This window comes from Geotrypetes seraphini, chromosome 3, assembly GCF_902459505.1.
Source record: "Geotrypetes seraphini chromosome 3, aGeoSer1.1, whole genome shotgun sequence".
Classification (NCBI taxonomy): domain Eukaryota; kingdom Metazoa; phylum Chordata; class Amphibia; order Gymnophiona; family Dermophiidae; genus Geotrypetes; species Geotrypetes seraphini.
The window spans coordinates 376,959,094-376,976,312 of NC_047086.1; the positions used below are offsets into that span (position 1 = coordinate 376,959,094).

Here is a 17,219-nt window from a genome sequence, read left to right on the forward strand (position 1 = left end):
TTACTTTCTACAGATCGCGCCTCTTTTTTATAATTTTTTTTGGGTGGCGGGGGTTAACTTTTTGGCGGGGCTTATCTGGAAAAGATCCGTCATTTATAGCTAAAGAGACATATGATGAAAAAACCGTTTTATTTTACTTTTGTGATTATGATAAACATACCGAGGGCCACATGTGGAGTTTGAGACCACTGCTCTAGTTAGTCCAGTAATAATAATAAAAAAAAAGGTATCACTTGCTTCTTCTTTTGGTTTTGCTGTATTTCTTTTTGTTTCTACATATTATTGTCCATGTTAACCAAGCAGCTCGGATAGTTCTATTTTAAATGTCCAGATTTATTTCGGACTTCATTTTTATGCTCGACGGTTGAGTTGCCGCGAATAGCTCAAACGATTCCAGAAAGCTCCTTAGTCGCCAGAACGGGCGATATTCTCCGCGCTGCCCCCCCCGACAGCTAATATCATGCGCACTCGCCACTTCCTTCAGGGCCGCCGCGATAAAAGCTCGATTCCGCCAGCCCCGCCTTGCCCATTTTTTTTTTAAGTTCGCCGAGACATCGATCAATTCTCGCGTAACGGGGGAGGCAAATGGCCAGCGACCGTACAAATCTTAGCGGTCCTTTAAAGCGACTATGCTCCAGGGGCTCCGGGTTCCTAAAGGGTTAAATAATGGTCGGCACTGAAGTGTTACTGGTTCGAAAGTGGTTTTATTAGTGTAGTCCAGGAATTTTTTTTTTTTTTTTTGGGGGGGGGGCTTTGTCTGAAAGATTTTGTTGTTGTTGTTTCCTGCCCTCAGTGAAAAGTGCTCAACACGGAGCCTGCACTTGCCACAACCCGCACAAATCGCCTCCCCCCCCCCCCCCAAGAAACACGGAGCCGGGTCACCTCCAGCAGCGGCTCTGCTTGGCTTTTTAATTCGCGTCGCTCCACCTGTTCACCCCTTCAGACCCGTCATCTCCGGGGATCGGTCGTCTAAAGCGTTCAGCTGTGGAAGACGGAGCTCTGTGCATCGGCAGCTCCTCCTTCCCAGTCGGATCGCTTTGCGATATGGTGTGTGTGTGTGTGGGGGGGGTGTTACGTCTCGGTCGGTGCCATTAAGAGGAAAAGGGATTCAAAAATCATCGCGGGGGGGGGAGGGGGCGTCACCCGCTCCGTCTTCCTACGCTCTGCCGGGCCGCCCAGAGGGCGTCGGAGAAGCCGCTGTCAGAGGTGCCGCAGAGCGCAGCGAAAGCCCCGCCCCCTCCCGCAGACGGCCAGCGCCGAGCGTCACGTGAGCCGGCCCCACCCACCTCGGGCCCCTCCCTCTCTCCGGGAGAGCGAAGCTGGAGCCTGACGCCGCTGGAAAGGCTCGGCGCTTCCACCTTGCTCAGAGACCTGGGACGTTTCCTTTGACCCTTCCAGGCTTCAGATATATTTACGAGGTGAGGAGGGGGAGGAAAAAAAAAATCCATTCAAGTGAAGATCGTTCTTGAAGCAGGAAAAAAAAATAAACATGACTCGGGAACCACGGCTCCGTTCTCTATAGGATGCACAAGGCTGGGTGCGTGCAGCATTCTGAGTAGGTTGGAAGATGACAAGAAGATGAGGAGATGGTGGAACTGAGGTACTAAGTTAATGCTGGATGCGATGATCTATTATTTCTGTTTGGAAATCTGGAGATGATGTGTTGAGGTTTTTTTTTCCCCTTGCAGGCAAGGTGAACTGCCTGCGCTGTATTTGGCCGGTATATGGGTCCATTAATATATTCATGAAATCAGATTTAAAGAACAGTGTTGGGGATCAAAATCGTTTTGAAGAGAAAGAGGGGGGGGGGGGGAGGTGAGGAAAGTGCTAGGTCTTATAGCATGATTTCACCGTGAGAAAACAGAAGCATGAATGCCAGTTTGTTATAATATTCTTATGTTGCTTTGCTAATTTATATATGTTTTGAATGAGATTATATATATATATTTTTTAAAATGTTAAACTGCAAATCCCGTTAGAGAAAAGAAATCGATTATTCTAGTAGAGGCGAATTCGATTCTAGAAATGATATAGCAAAAGAAGAGATTAATGATTGCTGCTAGCCTGATTTTGAAATTAGAGCGCTCCTGTCTCTGGCTGCAGCAAGGCTGTTTCCATAGCTTTCCTTTCAACCTGTAATTTGTGGTTCCTCCTGGTCTTTCCTGCACACTGAGGAGCTTTATAATAAGGATTCCCCAAAGAATTGTAAATGACAAGTCACTTTGCCCTTTATGCAGCATCTATTGTTTTAGGGCTGCTGCTTCTGATTATTTGAAAATGGCATCTGCTGCTGAAATCCCTTTTTATAAGGACAAAATGGTTATCCTGTTTTAATTCTGTAGCCTATAGGTTTGCTAAGTGGAGCGGCTCACTGTTCGAGGGACAGACCGACTTGGAATATTTTGCTATCAGTGGGTTTTTTTTCCCCCCTTTCCCTGCTACCTCATTTAGGGGCGGGGAGAAGGAGAATACGGGATTCCATGGATCTAGGAAGCCACTTTCCAACACATGTGTAAGCTGCATTGGTTAAATAACATATTTGCCCACATCCCTTGTAATGTCTCTTGATTACATTTGGAATCTATAAAGCTAGTTCGACAGGTATCTAGGGATTTTTTATTTTTATTTTTTTAAATTGTGTTTGCTAATGTCCTGAGAGATGGCTGGGTTTACACTCTCCTTTAATCAAGGAGTTTCTAGAATGGAATCCCCCCTGGTTGTGTGGATCTCGGCTGTTTCCTGTAGGGATCGCCCTGCACTGAGCAAAAAAGCTCTTGGAGCTCCCTCCGTGAACAGAGCAGCACGATGCGGTGCAATAAATTACTGCTAGTTTCTGCTTGTTAAAAAAAAAAAAAAAAAAAAAGTGTTAATTAGATACTGAGCTTCTGTGTTTAGGCGATAAATTAGTAGGAAAAATATGCATGTATGTACTTGAAGTGGCAAGACAGGTTGTATATTGTTTTAGTAAACATCTCACATATGTACAAATAGAATAAAACCTAACGATTTTGCTTCAGAAGAACTCAGAAAGGCTTTTTCAGTGTTTTGATACGTATACAGTATGTGATGTGCCGAGTACGTCTTGTCTTCCTCTGGAGAGGTCGAAAAAGTAAAACAGCTTCCATTCCTGTTCAGCCTATCTAAATTTTACTGAAATGAAGGCGAAATTGAGATTGGGGCGAACAGCCGAGAGTGTCTTAATGATCGGTAAAAGATAGCCAGACATTGTATCCTTTGCTTCAGGATTAAAAAAAAAAAATAAACACCTGATATTAGCTAAACTGAGGTGTGAACAATGTCAACAGCGCATGACTCAGAATGATTATTTTCCTACAGTAGCAGGGGGATCATTTCAGCAGCAATAGAGGCCAGATGTCAGGGGGGGGAAAAAATGGTTCATATTTTTCTTTCAAAGCTGCCTAAAAACCCATTGAAACCCTGCCTCATTCTGTGAAAAGAAAATGTCATAATAACCCCAGTCTGTAGATCCTTAATGAGGTTTTGATCTGTTATGACTGTGTTCAAACATTTTAGAAATAACGGAGAGCCTGGGCTGATAGTATTATGTGAATTAATATTGTAGTGAAAAGATGGAGTTATAAAATAATACATTTCTCCAGGGAACCATGCAGGCAGATTAGCAGTAAAGACTTTTTGACTATTTTAGTGCTGATTTTTTTCCTCCTTGTTGGGCAACGGCCGATAAAATAAGAATGGAACTGTGCGAGATATCGGTTCAGATGAATAACCTTTTTAAAAGTTAAGCTAGTTATTCAATGAGCAGGCAGCGTTTTTCATTGGACATATGTGAATCATTGTGTATTCTCCGTGCATCTTAGCACAGGAGAGGCATTTCTGGTAAATCAAAGGCAAATACTAATGGATATGGCCAGGGCTGTTGTGATTACTGTATTTCATAGCTTTGGTTAAACAGCGAAAGGCAGAATAAACCAAAGACAACTTGCCAGCTTTCGGGTTAACATTGTTTTTTGGTGTGTTTTTTTTAATTTTTTTTTTTGGGGGGGAGGGGGTGCTATTTAAATATATATTTACATATTGTTTAATTCTTTGCAGATTTACGGGTACTGAGTCGGATGTAAACCCTGGGATCTCTTGGGTTTGGCTGTGAAAAGGAGAAAGGACCTGCCAAGCTTTGCATGTCAAATAGCAGCGAGCTGTCTGACAGTGTATGGGTTTCAGCCCTACCGGGAGAAGAGGCAGCTCGAAGAGTCTCGAGTGATGATTCATGTCTTCTGTTGAAGCACCATGGTATTCAGTCCATGATCTGACCTTAGTATCTGTCATAGAAGACAGAGCTGGAATTTTAATTGGTTTGCTGAGGGGGGAAAAAAGATATTATTACAACCACTGGAAAATGATGCAACTTATGGATATAATGTAAAGCGGGAATCAGGTTGGTTTTTCTGATCGCACGTTGGGTATGGATTAACTGAGTAGATTCTCATGCTTGGTACCATGGGGTTCTAGTAAACTTCGGTCTACTCATACCTACACATACCCATACCCACCAAAGTCACCAATAATCTGCTGCTGCCTTCCTTGAATTAATTAATTCCAATTACTTGTCTTTTTTTGGTTGGATTTGATTCAACTGCAGCATTTCAGTTTTCAGTCTCCCTAAGGATTTTTTTATTTTTTTTTTTAAGATATACATCTATTCAGAAGAGCCCCAAACTGTCAACATATTCACCATGGCTGGTATTATTAAACAAGGAGGATTCATACTATGGATGGCCTTAATGCTGGGTTGCTTGGTAGACCTTAGTTATGGCTTGGAGTTCCCTGGTGCTGAAGGCCAATGGACGCGGTTCCCCAAATGGAATGCTTGCTGCGAGAGTGAGATGAGCTTCAACATGAAGACCAAAAGCTCCAGTGGGTTGGTAGTCTATTTTGATGACGAAGGTTTCTGTGATTTTCTGGAGCTTATACTCTATGAAGGGAAACTGCGACTTAGCTTCTCCATCTTCTGCGCCGAGCCTGCCACGCTGATGACTGATACTTCTGTGAACGACAATGTTTGGCACTCTGTGGTCATAAGGAGGAACTTCAAGAACACGTCACTCATCTTAGACAAAGAAACTAAGTGGGTAGAGGTGAAGTCCAAGCGCCGGGACCTGACGGTTTTCAGTGATCTGTTCATTGGCGGGATTCCGCCTGACCTGCGCTTGGCCACGTTAAAATTGACGTTCTCGGCTGTTAAGGATCATGATCCATTTCAAGGTTGGATAACGGACATCCGAGTCAATTATAATGACTCGTCGCCCTTACAAAGCAACTTAGTGAAACTGGAGGACAGTGTGGACCCGTGTGCCAAAGAGAAGGTGTGTCTGAATGGTGGGACCTGCTCGGTGGTGAATGATCAGGCCGTCTGCGACTGCTCCCATACAGGCTTCCAGGGCAAGGACTGCAGTGAAGGTAAGGCTTCCTTTCTTTTTCTCCTCTCCTGATCACCTGCCCGCCTTCTCCAACCCGTTTTATATTTTTATCTTATCTTTATATTTTTTTGCTCTTTTTTTTGAGAGGCGGGGGCTGATGACTACTGCATGCTCCCCTTCCACACACACACAATCTCAGGAAATTGTCCTTATCCCCCTTCCACATGTTCTTCTCCTGAAGTGCTCCATAGAAGTTCAATAGCACTAAAACAGGGATTCCCCCCGATTGGACCAGGGAGGCCTTCCACCAGTTATGTTTTTTGTTTTGTTTTGTTTGAAATCATCTGTTTTGATTATGTTGAAAGCCAGCTCTGGTCATAGTTGGTTGAGCCAAAGTTGGGAATCGGTGCTGTAAAATGAGTCTCAGTTTGATCGTGGCTTTCATTGTTCAGTTTTAAGGGCCACGCATGATAGTTTTCCTTTCAAAGCCTAGGGGGAAAATTGTAGTTATTGTGCCTACTGTGTCACAGATTTGACGTTGTGCAGAGATAGCCCAGAGTTTTTTAGAACTGGAATTCAAAGGAAATGATAGGCACAATTGGCAATTATGAAAGGAGAGTGCATGGAAATAACTGATATGTCCAGAGAGATGAAAGCAACAAAGGAAAATGAAAGTTATTTGACAAATCAAAGAGAATACGAAGAAGGGGGCTCAGTAGATGGTTTTTAGATTAATGCTTTCTTTTTTTTTTTTTCTTTTATATTTTAGTAGCTTTTGCATAAATGCTTGAATTTTAGACACGATATTTGCTAAAGACTAGCCGTAGTTACAACATGGCAAAAAAAAAAAAACAACACTCCAGAGTCTCTCAGATGGAAGACAACTTTCCAAAATAATTTGGGGGTTTGACACACAAAGCACATTTCTTTCTTGGACACGGTGAAGAAGGTTATTCAGTGCTGGGGATGGACAAGCATCCACTGCGGGCATAGGCCCTATTTTACAAAGGGTCGCTAAGCGTTTTAGTGTGGATTTAGCGTGAGCTAAATCAACGTGTGCGTTAACCGCTAACGCGTCCATAGGATAACGTGCACGCGTTGGCATTTAGCACGTGTTTAGTGTGCGCTAAAAAGCATAGCGCACCTTAGTAAAAGAGGGAGCTAGAGTTGGAGCCTAGTTTCGAGATCCACCTCGATTTCTCGTTGCAATCTCTGACTTTCTGTTTAGCCAATTTTATTGACTTGTACCATTTTTTTACTATATTTATAACTTATTTTCTAATCAAGATTCTTTCAGGGCCTTTTCTTAAAGAATTTAAAAAAATAATACTGTAGGAGGCCCTTTTGACACTATTCAGACTTATCATTTTTTTTTTAATTCATAGGAAAATCCAGTTTGTCTATTCTGCTGATTGTGATTGGAGACTCCCATGTATTTTGTCAAAAAGTCAACATTTTATGACAGTCTCCATGTTAAAATTTCTTCTTTGCCCCACCCATCTTTGCCAAACAAGTAAAATGCATTTGAGAAATGTATTAAGATTTTGTATCACCCTCTTCTTTAAATGTTATAAATGTGTTTTTCTTATCAAGTTCAGGGTTGGCCTTCATACAGTTTCTTTAGTGTACAATTATAGGCAGGGCAGGATTAATTCATCGAGGGCCCCTAGGCACACAAGTACACTGGGCCCCCTGCCCCGCCCCACCCCACCATGCGCCCAGGCGGAAACAGGAAGCTGCGTCAGAGGGAAGCTTTGGGCAAGCAGCACGGCTTGCACAATTACACAGTTCCCGTTGCTTTTCTTACCCGCATTGCTTGCTTGTCTTACTTTCCGTTGATGGGGCAAGAGGGCCCACATTGCCGATCGATGCTGGAGGGGCCCATCGCTGTTTGGAAAAAACAATGTTGATGCCTTCCTTCATCGGGCCCCCCTGACCATTTCGGGCCCTAGGCACGTGCCTATTGGCCTGTTAGTTAATCCTGCCCTGATTTTAGGTCTCCTGTAGGCAACAGTAGATTTTGCTCAACATATCATGAGCAACTAGAAAGGTCGGAGGTGGGGCCAGAGATTGGTATGCTTGATCCCTTCAAAGAACAAGTTAGACACAAGTCATGCATTATAGTACCTACCAAATGGCTTTTAAAATTACAGTGCAAATGTTTTCAGGCAAGTTTACAATATTAAGAATTTCCTTTTCAAATGGGGCTGTTGGGTACGTTATGGAGAAAATTCAAAAGTACTGAATTAGTTATGGTCAACTGGTAGATCTCAGACTTCCCTTAAAAGCAGACTGAAAACCCACCTTTTTGATATAGCTTTCAGTTCTTAATCCTACTCCTCTGCTCTCCAACCCAACCCGCTGATTAACCGTTCCCCTTAACTGTATCCATCACATCCTGTTTGTCTGTCTTGCCTGTTTAGATTGTAAGCTCTTTCAAACAGGGACTGTTTTCTTATTCTTTGTGACTTTATACAGCACTGCTACGTACGTCTGGTAGCGCTATAGAAATAATTAATAGTAGGCACCAATATCATTTCATGCCAACATTGGCGTAGTAAGGGGGAGGCGGTCCACTCCAGGCGCTGTCTTGGTGAGGGCGCCCGTCTTCCTTTCTGCCCCCTGCTCCTCCCCCAACCCCCCCCCCCTCCTGCACGTGTGCACCGCTTCCCTTCCCGCCGTACCTCTGTAACGTTCATGGCATGAAAAGCAACCTCCAACCTGCTGTTGCGCCAGCATCAGCTCTTTCTCTGACATCACTTCCTGGACTCGCGCCTAGGAAGTGACATCGGAGGAAGAGCCAATGCTGGCACAACAGCAGCTTGAGGAGGGGGGCGGGGCTGGTGCTTGCGCCATGAACGTTCCTGAGGTATGGGGGAAGGGACGCTGCGCAGGAGGGGGGCGGGGAAAGAGCGTGCAGAGGTGGGGCGGAGAAGAGGATGGGGGAGGGGCTCCACCATCCCCGGCTCTTCCCACCTTCACTACGCCACTGCATGCAAATAGTTCTTATATATTTTTTGCCAGTTAAGGAAACAGAAAGCGAGTGCAAACAACGTGTGAAATTCCGACTTTCAGGTCAGACAGCCAGTATAAAATAACTGCGAAGCATTTGACACAGAGAACACGAAGTAAACATATCATAACTGCTGGCATAGAAAATAAAGCCTAGATCCACTCTGCATCAAAAATCGCATTTGGAAACTAATTTTAGGCAGTTTGTTCTCTAAATGACAGGCACTGATGCTGCCATCTGGATATAGATATGTGCTAAATAGTACAGTGGAGATCTCTATCATTTTAAATCACTAGTTATATAATTTAATCGGCATGTATTATTGAAAAAAAGTATCTGCTGCGTGATAAACTACTGGTTAACTGCCCTGCCTATCAGCTGGTGCAAGTGAATGATGCTGAATTAGTAGAAAGATATTTTTTGGGGGGACAGGATTAAGGATGTTAAAATGCCATGTTTTCTCGAAAATAAGCCCTAGTCGCTGGCAGCAGCAGTGCTTCCCCCCGCCCGCTGACCCTCATCTCTTCCTCCCATCCGAACCACGAGACAGGAATACCTTATACCTTATAACAGCGTCGGCAGCAATCTACACAGGCTGCTTCGCGGCCTTCTATGTCCTGGGTGTTCCTCTGTCGCATCACTGATGATGTCATCAGCAACGCGGCAGAGGAACACCCGGGAGATAGAAGGCTGTGAAGTAGCCTGTGTAGATTGCTGCTGACGCTGTTAATAAGGTATTCCTGTCTCACGGTTCGGATGGGGAGTGTGAGATGGGTCAGGGGGTGCGCGGCGGCAAGCGTTGGGGGGGATAGAAAGATGCTTCCCGGAGGGATGGGAGGGAGGGTGATACTGCACAAGTGGATGGGTGAGAGGGGAGGAAAGATGCTGCACATGTGGGGGAGAGAAAGGAAATAGGAAGAATTGGAGTGGAGGAGAGGAAGGGAGAGAGGATCATTGTACATGAAAAAAAGAAGACCTACCCCGAAAGTAAGACCTAGTGCCTTTTTTGGGCCCCAAATTAATATGACAGTGTTTAATTTTCGGGGAAACACGGTAGTTACTGGTTCTTCATGCTCTTTCTTCAACACGCTTTAATGATAGAACAACCCACACATTTATTAATGTCTCCAGTGATGAAGTACTTTATGACATACATTGTTTTATTTTTCTAAATGTCACACAAGCTGCATGTCGGACTTTTTTTTTGTGTGCTGAAAAATATGCTAGAAATCTATATTAGGACTTTCTATTATCCTTTCCAATTAGCACATCCCTTCCTGTCTGTTAAACATACCTGTAATCATAATATGAAAAGGTAATTTCAAAAGTGGGGGGAGGGGTGGCCTAGGGAAAAACAGGAAATGAATTAAAGATTTATTTTCAAGGGGTTTTGGAGCCCTTTTATTAAAGAGTGTTAGGCTGTTACTGTATAATAAACACCATGTTAACAACTACTACTACTGTCTTTCTCCGAAAATAAGCCCTAATGCGTTTTTTGGACCCAAAATTAATATGACACTGTCTTATTTTCGGGGGATGTCTTATTTTTTTCATGTACAACAATCGCCTCTCCCTTCCTCTTCTACACCCTATTTCTTCCTCTTTCTTTCTCCCCCCCCCATGTGCAGCATCTTTCCTCCCCTCTCACCTATCACCTTGTGCAGCATCTTTCTATTCCTCCTTCCCATCCCCCTGTGCAGCAGAACCCCCACCAACCCTCCCACCGTGAGACTGACATACCTTCACTCCGAGGCCTCCTAAAGCAGCAGGGGTGGGGGTTGCTGAATCCTCAAATCCAATTTTTTCAGCAAATCAGACAGCACTCGTGTCAGGGATAGAGTCAGGGAGTGTTGGGGACATTCGGGGGGGAGGGGCTTCAGGGGTTGATCTTAACTAGGGCTTATATTAGGAGCATCTTTAAAAATCATGCTAGGGCTTATTTTTGGGGAAGCAGGGTACTACTACTATTAATGAAAACTGCGCTAACCACTTTTGTGGTATTTTTATGGTTATTGCATACTAAGTTATAGGTTAAGGGACTTTTGCATGAGGGTAGAAGTAGGGACATGGAGCATGTGTAGCAATTAACATACCGCATTTAGAACTAGGTTCAGAAAGTGGCACCCAATTTGGGCACCCCCCCCAAAAAAAAGCACATCGGGCAATATTTTTAAAAATGGTGCTCGGAGTTAAGCGCCGTTTGTAGAGTAACTTGGATCTGCACCCAGCTTTGGGTGTGAGGATTTACACCAGTTGCAGCTTGGTGTAAATATTGGCATTCTATAATACTGGGGGTGTCAGGTCAAAACCGCGGAAGACAAAGGTGCGTGCTGACAACTGAGCGCAGCGCGGAGGCGCGCGCCGAAGAAAATAACTGTTTATAGGGGCTCCGACGGGGGTGTGTGGGGGGAGCCCCCCCACTTTACTTTATACAGATCGCGCGGCGTTGTGGGGGGGTTTGGGGGGGTTGTAACCCCCCACATTTTACTGAAAACTTCACTTTTTCCCTAAAAACAGGGAAAAAGTTAAGTTTACAGTATAATGAGGGGGGGTTACAACCCCCCAAACCATCCACAACGCTGCCGCGATCTGTATTAAGTAAAGTGGGGGGGCTCCCCAACAAAACCCCCCCGTCGGAGCCCCTAAAAACTGTCATTTTCTTCGGTGCGCGCCTCCATCTTGCGCTCAGTTGTCGGCGCGCGCCTTTGTCTTCCGCAGTTTTGTCTATGAACCAATACTGGGTGCATCTTTAGTGAACAGCACTGACCCACCCTTGGTCTTCCCACGGCCACGCCCCCTTTGGTGTGGCATGCTATAAAATGTGCAGGTGGATTTCTATAGACTAGTATTTAGCAAATTGCACCTGCAAATCCAGATGGTTGCCAATTAAGACCAATAATTGATTGTTGGTGCTCAATTAGTAGAGCTAATTGGCTCCTTAGCCAATTTAGTTACGGCACCTTTCAGAATAGCATGCAATTTTATTTATTCATTTAAACAACTTATATACCACCTAAAACTAACAGCATGAGACCACTTGCTGCCTCCACATTACCTGCAAACTGATTACCATGTACTGTACGTTAGGGCCCTCGCTTACTAAGGTGCGCTAAGCGTTTTAGCGCGCACTGAATCAACGTATGCGCTAACCGCTAACGCGCTAATGTTTATCGTGCGCTAAAAAGCTTAGTGCACCTTAGTAAAAGAGGGTGTGTGTATACTGGTATTATATCCCTAGTGTGTGTCAAGCTACGGCTTTTGATTTGTAATTTTCTTCAAATGGTTCAATAAAGTTTATAAATTTAAAAAAAACCAAAACAACAACTTGTACTGTAAGGATAACTTTGACAAACTGTAACCTATAAACCGTATATCAAGTACATTGGTATTAGACCCCTAGTATATAACAAGTTAGGATAAAAACTTGTACGGACTGTAACCCGTTCTGAGCTCTTTGGGGACAAGGGGATAGAAAATAAATAGATAATGCAATTTCTAATGCAGGATGTGGAAAGGAAAATGCTGGGCACGCCCCTAGTAGTTACTGTGTCAGAATTGCAGCTTCCATGTTAATTCTGGGTTAAGCCGCAATATCTTCAAAATCTAACACACTTTTGTAAAAAGACCCCTTTGCTTCAAGCTATCCCCCTCTCCCCATTTTTACTAAACCGCAGGGAGCCGCACTGAATGCTCCGCGCTGCTCCTGACGCTCATAGAGTTCCTATGAGCGTCGGGCTCATAGGAACTCTATGAGCGTCGGGAGCAGCGCGGAGCATTTAACGTGGCTCCCTGCGCTAAAAACGATAGAGATGTTTACAACAAGATACATACAATGAGTGTATGAGATGTAAGGGGAACAGAAAAAGTACTTTCTGGGATACAAATTGCAAATGGAAGAGAACCAAGATGGTTTAGTAAAGGGGGGGAATATCATTTTTTGTCATAGTTGACTTCCAATCTGAAAATTTTGTAACATGAATACGACGTCCAACCTTGTCTGCAATTTACAATTCCAGCATTGACATAATGCCGGTAAATTTTGAATTCATTCTTTAAATTGTTTAACTAAAGGAACCCTAATTGTTCTTGTTCTGTGTAGTTAGTCTCTAGATTAGCGTTCGTTTTCCCATATACTGTTCTGCTTGATGTTTGAAGAAGTCCATAAATTTTGCACAAAAAGAAGAGGCTGTGTAGGTCCAAATGAAACCACGAAAACAGTACCTAGGAGTCCAAAGCAACATCTTTATTCAAATCTTAAACCGATGTGACCACATTTTGCCCAAATTGACTGCAACAGGGGTAATGTACACATAAAACACTATAGAATAATACAAATATTACATGAAAAAGCATGACTAGATGAATAATAATACATTTAGGGCTCCTTTTTACTGCCTCCTCTTGAGCAGGCCTATATTTCGGGCGTCTACCTTTTGATGTGAATCGCACCTCCCCATAGGTGCTTTATGGCACCTAATGCAATTTCCGGCATTAAACTTTTCCTATCGTAATAAATTTTATGTTACGCTGGTTCCAATCGTAATTATTTTAGCAAAGTTTTGTATTATTCACCGTTATCATTTACGGCTATTGTAGACATAATGTAAGTAAGTCATAAGTCTGTAAATTCAAATATTTTGTGTTCCTGTTGTGTACTGTATGTCCCATGCCATGGGACATAACGATGGCAACGACATTTTTGGAATGTCCCGTCAGCCGGGACACACGATAGGAAAAGGTTAAGCCATGCCTCCATTGGCATTAGGTGCCGTAAAGTGCCTACAGAGTTGCGATTATGGGGACGTCAACCTTAAGCCTCTCTAGTTGTTCCCCCATTAGAGCCATTATAAGAACGGGGAAGACTTTCTGCTCTTTTTAAGGGGATATCACTAAATGAAATTAAACGTCTTCAAATTATCCAGAATGTATCCATTAAACTGATCACCAAGTCTAGAAAATATGACCATGTTACGCCCCTTTTGATAGATGCACACTGGCTCCCAGTTATCCATCGGATAACATATAAACTCTGTTTGCTTGTTTTTAACTCTCTTCTCTACAAGACTCCTGCATTCATATTTAAACAATTAATACCATATCATCCAAGCAGAACCTTGAGATCTAACGAGCAAAATTTGTTGACCATTCCATCACTTAAGGTTATTAATACTAGACGTCAGTTTATTTTTTCGGTAACTGCTCCTCAAACTTGGAACGCTCTCCCAATTTATTTACGGAATGAGCAGGACCTGGGAAAATTTAAAAGTAATCTAAAAACATTTCTGCTTTTAATATTTAATTAAACAGTTCTTAAACCAGCGATTTTATTTTATTGTATTATGCTCTGTGGTTATTTATTTCCCTATTGTATTTTTCATTTGTTTTGCTTTTCTTTATTAATTGTATTTCAAACCCCTATCTTACCTTATGTAATGAGTATAATGTATTAGTTATCTACCCAATGTTATTATTTAAAGTTTGTAATGTTTTGTCTCTTATTTGACTATATTTTAATATGTTCATCGCTTAGAATTTGATTAAGCGATCAATCAAGAAAAATATTAAACTTGAAACTTGAACTTGAAACCAGTGGCGTACCTAGGGTATGTGGCACCCGGGGCCCATCATTTTTTGACCCCCCCCCCCCCCCCCCCCCCATGTAAAAAAAATTTTTTTTTTTTTTTTTTTTTTTTTTTGCAATAACCATGAAATGGAATAAATGGTCAGAATATAAACAGGCAGTGAAAGTTTTTTTATATTCCAAACATAACATAACATAAATTATGTCTGAATTGTCATGACATCAGAAGTACATATGGAGTAGTTGCAGGTGATGCTTGGGACAGTTCTGATTGTGTTAGTTCGGTTTTATGTGTTTTTTGAATAGAAGGGTTTTTATTTCTTTTTGAAGGTTTTGCAGTCTGTGGTTGATATCAATTGGTTGTAGAGTTGGGGGTCGAGTGTTGCAGCTCGAAAGGCTAGGAGGTTGTCGAACAGTTTTTTTCTTTTGACGTTTTTGGTTGGAGGGTGTGTGAATGGTGCACAAGTTCTCCTATGTCTGTTTGAAGTGGATTGAATTATTTAGCTGAAGAAATTAGTTACCCCCCATTCCACACACATTAATTCTCTTCCATTTTTGTTCCCATTATAAAAAACACTGATAAGTTCCCAGAAAAAAAATACATTAAAATAAGAAGTGAAAACAAAGGCCCCTACAGATGAGAACATAACATAAGAATAGCCTAACTGGGTCAGACCAATGGTCCATCATGCCCAGTAGCCCATTCTCATGGTAGCCAATCCAGGACCACTAATACCTGGTCAAAACCCAAAGAGTAGCAACATTCCATGCTACCGATCCAGGGCAAGCAGACACTTCCCCCATGTCTTAATAACAGATTATGGACTTTTCCTCCAGGAATTTGTCCAAATCTTTCTTAAAACCAGCTACACTATCTGCTTTTACCATAACTTCTGGCCACTTCATTTTTAAGTTTAGATCTTTCCTTTCAAACAGCGACCTTGCTAGATGTCAAATACAGCACAAGGTAACTTCACATGGACTTAGCTGTGCAGGAAATGTGAATCTCCTCATACACCCACCATATAGTGCAAAAATGTGCAAAGGTCTGTTTTTTTCTTTCGATCACTACATAGCCTAATGCCACACAAGCAGTGCTGTTACAAACACATTCTGTAGGTCAATGCTAAGGATAACAAAGTTTCCTTCCTTGGACCAGAAGGAGATAAACCACTGGAAGAGATCCCAAAACAACACCCAAAGACCCACTCAGTGTGTGAACCAGTTGAGTGGAGTGGACTAACTGGGGGGGTGGAAATGGGCCCGGAGTTTGCTCAGCAGAATTTCCCAGACCACCTCTTCCTCTCAACACATTGACACGCTGCCACCATCACCACTAGGAACACCTCACTGGGTAGGCCAGCTATGCTATAAACTTTATAAAACACATTATTATATTTTCTTATAAAGCACATATTTTAACTGACCTCTCTGACATCCTCAGCCTTTCCATTCACAAAAATAGAAGGAAGAAAAGTTCCCATTTCCTGCTGTCTCATGTCCCCGGCCTATACAATATTTTTTTTCTGCAGACCCTTCAAAAGTCTGACCAAATCCTCGTTTCACTTGCATTATAAAGTACTGAGGATGCCATCTCTCCCCAATCCCAGGTCCTAAAGTCTAAGACAGTAGCGCAAACTAATGCTGCCAGATACAGGAAAAAAAAATTTTGATTCGATTCAGCCCTATTGAATTGGTTTTTCAATTCGATTTTCCTGCCCAGTTGGGTGATTTTTTTCAAAACTCCTGGTGGGTTTTATAGCTTTTTCACCCCCTTTGGCTTCTCCTAACCACACTGGCGCTGTGGTGTAAATAAAATAAAGAAACAAAAAGGACTTTTCCTCTTTCTGTTAAATCCTAGCTCACGTTTGCAGTCCAACACCAGCTCTGGCAGGATACACATTTCAAATCTGACATGTTATAATCACAAAACAGAAAATAAAATTAATTTTTCTACCTTTTGTTGTCTGGTTATATTTCAAATCTTGTTGGTCCAAGGCTCTGGTTTTCTTCTGATAACTTGCTTGCCAGGGTCTCCTTCTTTCTGCATGCTAACCATCCATCAGCCAACTCTGTCCTCCCTTTCCATTTCCCTTCCCTTCCCAGGAAGTCTGGTATCTTTCCTTTTTTTCATCTCCCTCCACAGATCCACCTTTTCTTAAATACCCTTTCATTCGGCATCTCTCCCTCCTTCCCCACCATCCCAGAGTCCACCATCTCTCCGTTTCTTTTCCTAATTACCCTCCTATCCAGTATCTCTATCCCTCCTCCACACCATCCCTTGTGTCCAATTTCTCTCCCTTTCTGTTCCTTCCCTCCCTAAATCCCATGGTCCATCATCTCTCTCCCTCTCCTCTATTTTCAGACCCATTATTTCTTCCCCCCCCCAAAGTTTGGCATATGCATGTCTCTTTGAACACCCCCTTCCCTCCGTGTACTTCTAAATCATGGTCCCCCCCCAAAGGCCTGTCCCCCCTTAAAGGTCTGCCTGTCCCACCTTGAAGGCCTGCACCCCCCTTGAAGGCCTGTCCCTTCCCCTTGTAGGCCTGTCCCCCCCCTTGAAGGCCTGCCTGCCTGTCCCCCCCTTGAAGGTCTGCACCCCCCGAAGGCTTGCACCCCCCCCGAAGGCCTGTCCCCCACTTGAAGGCCTATCCCACCCCCTTGTAGCTTCTCCCCCCCCCTTGTAGGCCTGTCCCCCCTTGAAGGCCTGCCTGCCTGCCTTTCCCCCCTTGAAGGCCTGTCCCCCACTTGAAGGCTTGTACCACCCCCTTGTAGCTTCTCCCCCCCTTGTAGGCCTGTCCCCCCCTTGAAGGCCTGCCTGCCTGCCTTTCCCCCCCTTGAAGGCCTGCACCCCCTTGAAGGACTGCACCCCCCCCCCGAAGGCCTGCACCCCCCCGAAGGCCTGTCCCCCCCTTGAAGGCCTGTCCCACCCCCTTGTAGGCCTGTCCCCCCCTTGTAGGCCTGTCCCCCCTTTAAGGCCTGCCTGCCTGCCTTTCCCCCCCCTTGAAGGCCTGTCTCCCCCTTGAAGGCCTGCACCCCCCCTTGGAGGCCTGTCCCCCCCCCCCCTTGTAGGCCTGTCCCCCCCTTGAAGGCCTGCCTGCCTTTCCCCCCTTGAAGGCCTGTTTCCCCCCCCTTGAAGGCCTGCACCCCCTTGAAGGTCTGCACCCCCCCAAAGGCCTACACCCCCCCCGAAGGCCTGCACCCCCCTGAAGGCCTGCCTGCCCCCCTT

At 43.9% G+C, this 17,219-nt stretch overlaps 1 protein-coding gene across 1 annotated transcript in view; it reads left to right on the forward strand.

The window, feature by feature from the left end:
* The first annotated feature begins 512 nt into the window (after positions 1 to 512).
* The window catches only part of NRXN1 (neurexin 1), a 1,819,236-nt gene continuing 1,802,529 nt past the window's right edge, over positions 513 to 17,219 (forward strand). Inside the window, 3 exon segments of the mRNA XM_033938516.1 lie at positions 513 to 1,600; positions 4,075 to 4,269; positions 4,668 to 5,436. Of these exon segments, the coding sequence (XP_033794407.1) occupies positions 4,267 to 4,269; positions 4,668 to 5,436 (772 nt within the window). The 5' untranslated portion in view covers positions 513 to 1,600; positions 4,075 to 4,266.